This window comes from Phyllobates terribilis, unplaced genomic scaffold, assembly GCF_046119375.1.
Source record: "Phyllobates terribilis strain yellow unplaced genomic scaffold, ASM4611937v1 Scaffold_5__5_contigs__length_657084704, whole genome shotgun sequence".
Lineage (NCBI taxonomy): Eukaryota > Metazoa > Chordata > Amphibia > Anura > Dendrobatidae > Phyllobates > Phyllobates terribilis.
Genome location: NW_027362765.1, coordinates 514,586,510 through 514,598,076, shown reverse-complemented (window position 1 = coordinate 514,598,076; position 11,567 = coordinate 514,586,510). Strand labels below are relative to the sequence as shown.

General features: G+C 60.1%; 1 protein-coding gene across 1 annotated transcript in view; it reads right to left on the bottom strand.

Moving 5' to 3' along the window:
• Positions 1-816: 816 nt before the first annotated feature.
• The window catches only part of FAM149B1 (family with sequence similarity 149 member B1), a 97,851-nt gene continuing 87,100 nt past the window's right edge, over positions 817-11,567 (bottom strand). The window contains exon 15 of the mRNA XM_073685666.1: positions 817-1,733. Coding sequence (XP_073541767.1) covers positions 1,693-1,733 — 41 coding nt within the window. The 3' untranslated portion in view covers positions 817-1,692. The remainder of the gene's footprint in view (positions 1,734-11,567) is intronic.

The following is an 11,567-nucleotide window of genomic DNA, read 5'->3' as shown; positions in this document are numbered from 1 at the left end:
ATTATTGGAGGCAGCAGAATGTATGGGCTCCTGTCAGGTATATATTATTGGAGGCAGCAGAATGTATGGGCTCCTACCAAGTATATATATTATTGGAGGCAGCAGAATGGAGGCGAGCGTGCTCGCAGAAAGGGTTAAACGAGCACGCTTGCTCATCACTAGTCACCACGTATGGTCTGAGGCACGGCTGGCACTATCTAGTAACGTCCTCACGTGTGGTCTAGGGCACAATCTAGTAACGTCCAGTCCTATGGATGTCGCTGGTCATCATCCAGCACAGTCTTCCTTCTCTTCGTGTGTATTACGCGTCCAACGTCATCTACACTGCCCTTTCCCCACACAGGAGCGCAATGGCAGAGGCTGAGAGAAGTGTGCCTGCACAGGAGAGCGATGGAAGACACTGTGGATGATGTAGGAGACGTCATCGACTTGAAGAAAGAAGGCCGGCGATCTGAGGAAGAGGAGGTGCTGGATTCACACTAGTGAAGCCCATTGGACGGGACCGCCCTGTAGGCGAGGCTAATATAAGAGGTGTTTTTTTATGTTATGCAGATCGGCTTGGGGACTTATATACAGCATTCTAGAAGGGTGTATGAAGGGCACACAGGTGGTGGTTGTACTTTATATGGAGAAAACCAGCTGACAGGTTCCCTTTCAGCAGGTTTTCATCTATGCAGCTTGTACAAGTGAACTTCATTGTTTCAAAAGTGGCTTACCTGTCTAAGCCATGTTATTATAGTACCTTTTATATTTACACAGATGCATCATGGGCATTTCCTGCCCTATGCATAAAATGAAAGGCTAAAATACAACGTGGAAACTTAATCAGAGCAATGTTTTATTTACATTCAGAACAAGTTTAAAAGGAACAAATAACCATTACCCACAGAAATCTCAAACTTTTACTTGTAGAAATATTGTTTAAAAAATATTTTAATATTATAAAAATAATTCTAATTTTATAAAAGTGCATTTTATTAGCAGAGTTTACTCAGACCCTGCATCCCAAGGACTTGGAGAGGCTGAAGATGGCGGTGATCCGGCAGAACCAGGCAATGAGGCGGAGTACAGGTGAGTTGCGGCGATGTTATAAACTGGCAATAGATAAATGGCGCTGAGCAGAAGGAGGAGGAAAGGCGGCGTCAGGAAGAACTCTAACAGTGTTCTCACGTACCAGAATGCAAAGTGCACTCTGATAGGTGGAGGGCAGAAAACCCCAGAGAGCCAGCTAGTGTGATTGTTCGAGATGCTGGGGGTGTGGCCCGGACACTGGAGAAGGCCTTAACTGGAGCCTGGATTTTTTAATAAAGGCGCCACAGGAGCCTCTGGGAAAAGCAGAGTCCGCGACACTTCTTTTTTTTTTCTTTTTTTTTTTAAAGGTCTTCTTTTTTATAATTTTTTTTTATTGGAGCCCCCTCACAGCCTGGTAGGATATATCTGTCCTGAAGATCCTGAATCCTTCTTCGCAGACCAATGATGAACACGGGCAAGAGAACCTGGACACAGACCTTCGCGTGGCTGGCAGGTAACGGATCCGTCTTCCTTTCCTGCACCTTCTGGCTCTGGGGGTCAAGCGGGTAGTTGATAAGTGGACGGACTGTCTGCCACAGAGCCCCAAACACTCTTGATGTGTTAGGGTCATGCCTTGTAGACCCCAGAGGATACAGTAGTAAAACAATTCAAGGTGGGTGATCAGAGTAACACAATTCCACTGTGGCCCTCACAAATCGTATCTGAAAGAAAAAGGGGAATCATTAATGAATAAATCAAACAAAACCTAAGGCTACTTTGTTGTGTCCCCGTCGGGGCATATGTCCAAAATCCCCAGCAAAACAGGGTCCGGACGTATGCACAGACAAGGTCCATAGACTGCACTGGTGATGGCGCAGCGAACGTGTGCTCTACCGTGCACTTTCTTCGGGAGTGATGCCTACATTAGTCTACTATGCATGAGTGTCCGCCTCCTGTGGGCGTACACTCCCGAAAAAAGTGCACGGTAGAGCCCATGGCCCATGTCAGCGCATACGTCCAGGCCCTGTTTTGCTGGGGATTTTGGACGTATCCCCATACGGGTATGCCCAGGATCCAGACCCGTGTCTGCCTCCTACTGACACCAAGCTAAAACTGATGAGCTTTGTGCCAGTTGGTGGTGTATCCTTCTGGGGAAGAGCTAACTTTTTTTTGCATATTGTCAGCAGCATACACTCATGTTTTTTTGTGTCCCCCAAAGAAGAATTATCCCTCCACCCCGAATCCCCCTCCAGCATTAACCCCCCACACAAACCAGAGGGCCCCAAAGCATAAACTCCCCAAATCCCACCAGACGCCCCACCCCCCTATCAAGCATAAAGCCCCACCAGATGCCCCCCTTCCCAAACCATAAACCCCAGACACCCCCCCTCAAACATTTCCCCTTAGAGCCCCCAGAAGCATGCATCTCCATAGAGCCCCCAAAAGCGTGCATCATCCCGCCCAGAGCCCCCACAAGCATGCATCATCCCCCCCAGAGCCCCACAAGCGTGCATCACCCCCCCTCGAGCCTCCACATGCGTGCATCATCCCCCCTAGAACCAGCATTATCCCCCCCAGAGCCCCCACAAGAGTGCATTATCTCCCTCAGAGCCCGCATCACCCCCCCAGAGCCCCCACAAGCATGCATTATCCCCCCAAGGGCCCGCATCACCCTCCTCAGAGCCCCCACAATCGTGCATCATCTCCCCCAGAGCCAGCATTATCCCCCCCAGAACCCCCACAAGCGTGCATCATCCCCCCCAGAGCCCCTACAAGCGTGCATCATCCCCCCCAGAGCCCGAGCCCGCATTATCCCTCCCAGAGCCCCCACAAGCATGCATCATCCCCCCTAGAACCCGCATCATTCCCCCCAGAGCCCCCACAAGCGTGCATCATCCCCCCAGAGCCCCCACAAGCATGCATCATCCCCCCTAGAACCCGCATCATCCCCCCCAGAGCCCGCATCAGAGCACTCACAAGCATGCATCACCCCCCCAGAGCCCCACAAGCGTGCATCATCCCCCCAGAGCACCCACAAGCATGCATCATCCCCCCAGAGCCCGCATTATCCCTCCCAGAGCCCCCACAAGCATGCATCATCCCCCCTAGAACCCGCATCATCCCCCCCAGAGCCCCCACAAGCGTGCATCATCCCCCCTAGAACCCGCATCATCCCCCCCAGAGCCCCCACAAGCAAGTATCATCCCCCCCAGAGCCCCCACAGGCGTGCATCATCCCCCCCCAGAGCCCGCATTATCTCTCTCAGAGCCCCCACAAGCGTGCATCATCCCCCCAGAGCCCCCACAAGCATGCATCATCCCCCCAGAGCCCCCACAAGCATGCATCATCCCCCCAGAGCCCCCACAAGCGTGCATCATCCCCCCCAGAGCCCCCACAAGCGTGCATCATCCTCCCCAGAGCCCGCATCATCCCCCCCGAGCCCCCACAAGTGTGCATCATTCCCCCTAGAACTCGCATTATCCCCCCCAGAGCCCCCACAAGCGTGCATCATCCCCCCAGAGCCCCTACAAGCGTGCATCATCCCCCCCAGAGCCACCACAAGTGTGCATCATCCCCCCAGAGCCCCCACAAGCGTGCATCATCCCCCCCAGAGCCACCACAAGTGTGCATCATCCCCCCCAGAGCCACCACAAGTGTGCATCATCCCCCCCAGAGCCCACATCATCCCCCCAGAGCCCCCACAAGCGTGCATCATCCCCCCAGAGCAGCGTGCATCATTCCCTCTAGAATCCGCATTATCCCCCCCAGAGCCCCCACAAACGTGCATCATCCCCCCAGAGCCCGCATTATCCCTCCCAGAGCCCCCACAAGCATGCATCATCCCCCCTAGAACCCGCATCATCCCCCCCAGAGCCCCCACAAGCATGCATCATCCCCCCTAGAACCCGCATCATCCCCCCCAGAGCCCACACAAGCATGTATCATCCCCCCCAGAGCCCCCACAAGCGTACATCATCCCCCCCAGAGCCCGCATTATCTCTCCCAGAGCCCCCACAAGCGTGCATCATCCCTCCAGAGCCCCCACAAGCATGCATCATCCCCACAGAGCCCCCACAAGCGTGCATCATCCCCCCCAGAGCCCCTACAAGCGTGCATCATCCTCCCCAGAGCCCGCATCATCCCCCCCGAGCCCCCACAAGCGTGCATCATTCCCCCTAGAACTCGCATTATCCCCCCCAGAGCCCGCATTATCTCTCCCAGAGCCCCCACAAGCGTGCATCATCCCCCCAGAGCCCCCACAAGCATGCATCATCCCCCCCAGAGCCCCACAAGCGTGCATCATCCTCCCCAGAGCCCACATCATCACCCCCAGAGCCCCCACAAGCGTGCATCATTCCCTCTAGAACTCGCATTATCCCCCCCAGAGCCCCCACAAGCGTGCATCATCCCCCCAGAACCCCTACAAGCGTGCATCACCCCCCCCAGAGCCACCACAAGTGTGCATCATCCCCCCCAGAGCCCCCACAAGCGTGCATCATCCCCCCCAGAGCCACCACAAGTGTGCATCATCCCCCCCAGAGAAAGCATCATCCCCCCCAGAGCCACCACAAGTGTGCATCATCCCCCCCCAGAGCCCCCACAAGCGTGCATCATCCCCCCCGAGCCCCCACAAGCGTGCATCATTCCCCCTAGAACCCGCATTATCCCCCCCGAGCCCCCACAAGTGTGCATCATCCCCCCAGAGCCCACATTATCCCCCCCAGAGCCCCTACAAGCGTGCGTCATCCCCCCCAGAGCCCGCATCAGAGCACTCACAAGCATGCATCATCACCCCCAGAGCCACCACAAGTGTGCATCATCCCCCCCAGAGCCCACATCACCCCCCCAGAGCCCCCACAAGCATGCATCATCCCCCTAGAGCCCCTACAAGCGTGCATCATCCCCCCCAGAGCCACCACAAGTGTGCATCATCCCCCCCAGAGCCCACATCATCCCCCCAGAGCCCCCACAAGCGTGCATCATCCCCCCCAGAGCAAGCATCATCCCCCCCAGAGCCACCACAAGTGTGCATCATCCCCCCCAGAGCCCACATCATCCCCCCAGAGCACCCACAAGCGTGCATCATCCCCCCCAGAGCCACCACAAGTGTGCATCATCCCCCCCAGAGCAAGCATCATCCCCCCCAGAGCCACCACAAGTGTGCATCATCCCCCCCAGAGCCCACATCATCCCCCCAGAGCCCCCACAAGCGTGCATCATTCCCCCTAGAACCTGCATTATCCCCCCAGAGCCCCCACAAGCGTGCATCATCCCCCCAGAGCCCACATCATCCCCCCCCCAGAGCCCCTACAAGCGTGCGTCATCCCCCCCAGAGCCCGCATCAGAGCACTCACAAGCATGCATCATCCCCCCCAGAGCCACCACAAGTGTGCATCATCCCCCCAGAGCCCACATCATTCCCCCAGAGCCCCCACAAGCATGCATCATCCCCCCCAGAGCCCGCATTATCCCTCCCAGAGCCCCCACAAGCATGCATCATCCCCCCTAGAACCCGCATCATCCCCCCCAGAGCCCCCACAAGCGTGCATCATCCCCCCAGAGCCCCCACAAGCGTACATCATCCCCCCCAGAGCCCGCATTATCTCTCCCAGAGCCCCCACAAGCTTGCATCATCCCCCCAGAGCCCCCACAAGCATGCATCATCCCCCAGAGCCCCCACAAGCGTGCATCATCCCCCCCAGAGCCCCTACAAGCGTGCATCATCCTCCCCAGAGCCCGCATCATCCCCCCCCCGAGCCCCCACAAGCGTGCATCATTCCCCCTAGAACTCGCATTATTCCCCCCAGAGCCCGCATTATCTCTCCCAGAGCCCCCACAAGCGTGCATCATCCCCCCAGAGCCCCCACAAGCATGCATCATCCCCCCAGAGCCCCCACAAGCGTGCATCATCCCCCCCAGAGCCCCCACAAGCGTGCATCATCCTCCCCAGAGCCCGCATCACCCCCCCCCGAGCCCCCACAAGCGTGCATCATTCCCCCTAGAACTCGCATTATCCCCCCCAGAGCCCCCACAAGCGTGCATCATCCCCCCAGAACCCCTACAAGCGTGCATCATCCCCCCCAGAGCCACCACAAGTGTGCATCATCCCCCCCAGAGCTCATATCATCCCCCCAGAGCCCCCACAAGCGTGCATCATCCCCCCCAGAGCCACCACAAGTGTGCATCATCCCCCCCAGAGCAAGCATCATCCCCCCCAGAGCCACCACAAGTGTGTATCATCCCCCCCAGAGCCCCCACAAGCGTGCATCATCCCCCCTGAGCCCCCACAAGCGTGCATCATTCCCCCTAGAACCCGCATTATCCCCCCCAGAGCCCCCACAAGCGTGCATCATCCCCCCAGAGCCCACATCATCCCCCCCCAGAGCCCCTACAAGCGTGCGTCATCCCCCCCAGAGCCCGCATCAGACCACTCACAAGCATGCATCATCCCCCCCAGAGCCACCACAAGTGTGCATCATCCCCCCCAGAGCCCACATCACCCCCCCAGAGCCCCCACAAGCATGCATCATCCCCCCAGAGCCCCTACAAGCGTGCATCATCCCCCCCAGAGCCACCACAAGTGTGCATCATCCCCCCCAGAGCCCACATCATCCCCCCAGAGCCCCCACAAGCGTGCATCACCCCCCCCAGAGCAACCATCATCCCCCCCAGAGCCACCACAAGCGTGCATCATCCCCCCCAGAGCAAGCATCATCCCCCCCAGAACAAGCATCATCCCCCCCAGAGCAAGCATCATCCCCCCCAGAGCCACCACAAGTGTGCATCATCCCCCCCAGAGCACCCACAAGCATGCATCATCCCCCCAGAGCCACCACAAGTGTGCATCATCCCCCCAGAGCAAGCATCATCCCCCCCAGAGCCACCACAAGTGTGCATCATCCCCCCCAGAGCCCACATCATCCCCCCAGAGCCCCCACAAGAGTGCATCATCCCCCCCGAGCCCCCACAAGCGTGCATCATTCCCCCTAGAACCTGCATTATCCCCCCAGAGCCCCCACAAGCGTGCATCATCCCCCCAGAGCCCACATCATCCCCCCCCAGAGCCCCTACAAGCGTGCGTCATCCCCCCCAGAGCCCGCATCAGAGCACTCACAAGCATGCATCATCCCCCCCAGAGCCACCACAAGTGTGCATCATCCCCCCAGAGCCCACATCATTCCCCCAGAGCCCCCACAAGCATGCATCATCCCCCCCAGAGCCCGCATTATCCCTCCCAGAGCCCCCACAAGCATGCATCATCCCCCCTAGAACCCGCATCATCCCCCCCAGAGCCCCCACAAGCGTGCATCATCCCCCCAGAGCCCCCACAAGCATGCATCATCCCCCCTAGAACTCGCATCATCCCCCCCAGAGCCCGCATCAGAGCACTCACAAGCATGCATCACCCCCCCAGAGCCCCACAAGCGTGCATCATCCCCCCAGAGCCCCCACAAGCGTGCATCATCCCCCCCAGAGCCCGCATCAGAGCACTCACAAGCATGCATCACCCCCCCAGAGCCCCACAAGCGTGCATCATCCCCCCCAGAGCCCCCACAAGCGTGCATCATCCCCCCCAGAGCCCGCATTATCCCTCCCAGAGCCCCCACAAGAATGCATCATCCCCCCCAGAGCCCCCACAAGCATGCATCATCCCCCCAGAGCCCGCATTATCCCTCCCAGAGCCCCCACAAGCATGCATCATCCCCCCTAGAACCCGCATCATCCCCCCAGAGCCCCCACAAGCATGCATCATCCCCCCCAGAACCCGCATCATCCCCCCCAGAGCCCCCACAAGCATGTATCATCACCCCCAGAGCCCCCGCAAGCGTGCATCATCCCCCCCAGACCCCGCATTATCTCTCCCAGAGCCCCCACAAGCGTGCATCATCCCCCCAGAGCCCCCACAAGCATGCATCATCCCCCCAGAGCCCCCACAAGCGTGCATCATCCCCCCCAGAGCCCCCACAAGCGTGCATCATCCTCCCCAGAGCCCGCATCATGCCCCCCGAGCCCCCACAAGCGTGTATCATTCCCCCTAGAACTCGCATTATCCCCCCCAGAGCCCCCACAAGCGTGCATCATCCCCCCAGAGCCCACATCATCCTCCCAGAGCCCCTACAAGCGTGCGTCATCCCCCCCAGAGCCACCACAAGTGTGCATCATCCCCCCCAGAGCCCACATCATCCCCCCAGAGCCCCCACAAGCGTGCATCATCCCCCCAGAGCCACCACAAGTGTGCATCATCCCCCCCAGAGCAAGCATCATCCCCCCCAGAGCCACCACAAGTGTGCATCATCCCCCCCAGAGCCCACATCATCCCCCCAGAGCCCCCACAAGCGTGCATCATCCCCCCCAGAGCCCGCATCATCCCCCCCGAGCCCCCACAAGCGTGCATCATTCCCCCTAGAACCCGCATTATCCCCCCCAGAGCCCCCACAAGCGTGCATCATCCCCCCAGAGCCCCTACAAGTGTGCGTCATCCCCCCCAGAGCCCGCATCAGAGCACTCACTAGCATGCATCATCCCCCGCAGAGCCACCACAAGTGTGCATCATCCCCCCCCAGAGCCCACATCATCCCCCCAGAGCCCCCACAAGCGAGCATCATCCCCCCAGAGCCCCTACAAGCGTGCATCATCCCCCCCAGAGCCCGCATTATCCCTCCCAGAGCCCCCACAAGCATGCATCATCCCCCCTAGAACCCACATCATCCCCCCCAGAGCACCTACAAGCGTGCATCATCCCCCCAGAGCCACCACAAGTGTGCATCATCCCCCCCAGAGCAAGCATCATCCCCCCCAGAGCCACCACAAGTGTGCATCATCCCCCCCAGAGCCCACATCATCCCCCCAGAGCCCCCACAAGAGTGCATCATCCCCCCCGAGCCCCCACAAGCGTGCATCATTCCCCCTAGAACCTGCATTATCCCCCCAGAGCCCCCACAAGCGTGCATCATCCCCCCAGAGCCCACATCATCCCCCCCCCAGAGCCCCTACAAGCGTGCGTCATCCCCCCCAGAGCCCGCATCAGAGCACTCACAAGCATGCATCATCCCCCCCAGAGCCACCACAAGTGTGCATCATCCCCCCAGAGCCCACATCATTCCCCCAGAGCCCCCACAAGCATGCATCATCCCCCCCAGAGCCCGCATTATCCCTCCCAGAGCCCCCACAAGCATGCATCATCCCCCCTAGAACCCGCATCATCCCCCCCAGAGCCCCCACAAGCGTGCATCATCCCCCCAGAGCCCCCACAAGCGTGCATAATCCCCCCCAGAGCCCGCATCAGAGCACTCACAAGCATGCATCACCCCCCCAGAGCCCCACAAGCGTGCATCATCCCCCCAGAGCCCCCACAAGCGTGCATCATCCCCCCAGAGCCCGCATTATCCCTCCCAGAGCCCCCACAAGAATGCATCATCCCCCCCAGAGCCCCCACAAGCATGCATCATCCCCCCAGAGCCCGCATTATCCCTCCCAGAGCCCCCACAAGCATGCATCATCCCCCCTAGAACCCTCATCATCCCCCCAGAGCCCCCACAAGCATGCATCATCCCCCCCAGAACCCGCATCATCCCCCCCAGAGCCCCCACAAGCATGTATCACCCCCAGAGCCCCCGCAAGCGTGCATCCCCCCCAGAGCCTGCATTATCTCTCCCAGAGCCCCCACAAGCGTGCATCATCCCCCCAGAGACCCCACAAGCATGCATCATCCCCCCAGAGCCCCCACAAGCGTGCATCATCCCCCCCAGAGCCCCCACAAGCGTGCATCATCCTCCCCAGAGCCCGCATCATGCCCCCCGAGCCCCCACAAGCGTGCATCATTCCCCCTAGAACTCGCATTATCCCCCCCAGAGCCCCCACAAGCGTGCATCATCCCCCCAGAGCCCACATCATCCCCCCAGAGCCCCTACAAGCGTGCGTCATCCCCCCCAGAGCCACCACAAGTGTGCATCATCCCCCCAGAGCCCACATCATCCCCCCAGAGCCCCCACAAGTGTGCATCATCCCCCCCAGAGCCACCACAAGTGTGCATCATCCCCCCCAGAGCAAGCATCATCCCCCCCAGAGCCACCACAAGTGTGCATCATCCCCCCCAGAGCCCACATCATCCCCCCAGAGCCCCCACAAGCGTGGATCATCCCCCCCAGAGCCCGCATCATCCCCCCCGAGCCCCCACAAGCGTGCATCATTCCCCCTAGAACCCGCATTATCCCCCCAGAGCCCCCACAAGCATGCATCACCCCCCCAGAGCCCCACAAGCATGCATCATCCCCCCAGAGCCCCCACAAGCGTGCATCATCCCCCCCAGAGCCCGCATTATCCCTCCCAGAGCCCCCACAAGAATGTATCATCCCCCCCAGAGCCCCCACAAGCATGCATCATCCCCCCAGAGCCCGCATTATCGCTCCCAGAGCCCCCACAAGCATGCTTCATCCCCCCTAGAACCCGCATCATCCCCCCCAGAGCCCCTACAAGCGTGCACCATCCCCCCAGAGCCCCCACAAGTATGCATCATCCCCCCTAGAATCTGCATCACCCCCCCAGAGCCCCCACAAGCATGTATCATCACCCCCAGAGCCCCCGCAAGCGTGCATCATCCCCCCCAGAGCCCGCATTATCTCTCCCAGAGCCCCCACAAGCGTGCATCATCCCCCCAGAGCCCCCACAAGCATGCATCATCCCCCCAGAGCCCCCACAAGCGTGCATCATCCCCCCCAGAGCCCCCACAAGCGTGCATCCTCCTCCCCAGAGCCCGCATCACCCCCCCCCCCGAGCCCCCACAAGCGTGCATCATTCCCCCTAGAACTCGCATTATCCCCCCCAGAGCCCCCACAAGCGTGCATCATCCCCCCAGAGCCCCTACAAGCGTGCATCATCCCCCCCAGAGCCACCACAAGTGTGCATCATCCCCCCCAGAGCCCACATCATCCCCCCTGAGCCCCCACAAGCGTGCATCATCCCCCCAGAGCCACCACAAGTGTGCTTCATCCCCCTCAGAGCAAGCATCATCCCCCCCAGAGCCACCACAAGTGTGCATCATCCCCCCCAGAGCCCACATCATCCTCCCCAGAGTCTGCATCATCCCCCCCCCCCGAGCCCCCACAAGCGTGCATCATCCCCCCCAGAGCCCGCATTATCTCTCCCAGAGCCCCCACAAGCGTGCATCATCCCCCCAGAGCCCCCACAAGCATGCATCATCCCCCCAGAGCCCCCACAAGCATGCATCATCCCCCCCAGAGCCCCCACAAGCGTGCATCATCCTCCCCAGAGCCCGCATCATCCCCCTCGAGCCCCCACAAGCGTGCATCATTTCCCCTAGAACTCGCATTATCCCCCCCAGAGCCCCCACAAGCGTGCATCATCCCCCCAGAGCCCACATCATCCCCCCAGAGCCCCTACAAGCGTGCGTCATCCCCCCCAGAGCCACCACAAGTGTGCATCATCCCCCCCAGAGCCCACATCATCCCCCCAGAGCGCCCACAAGCGTGCATCATCCCCCCCAGAGCCACCACAAGCGTGCATCATCCCCCCCAGAGCAAGCATCATCCCCCCAG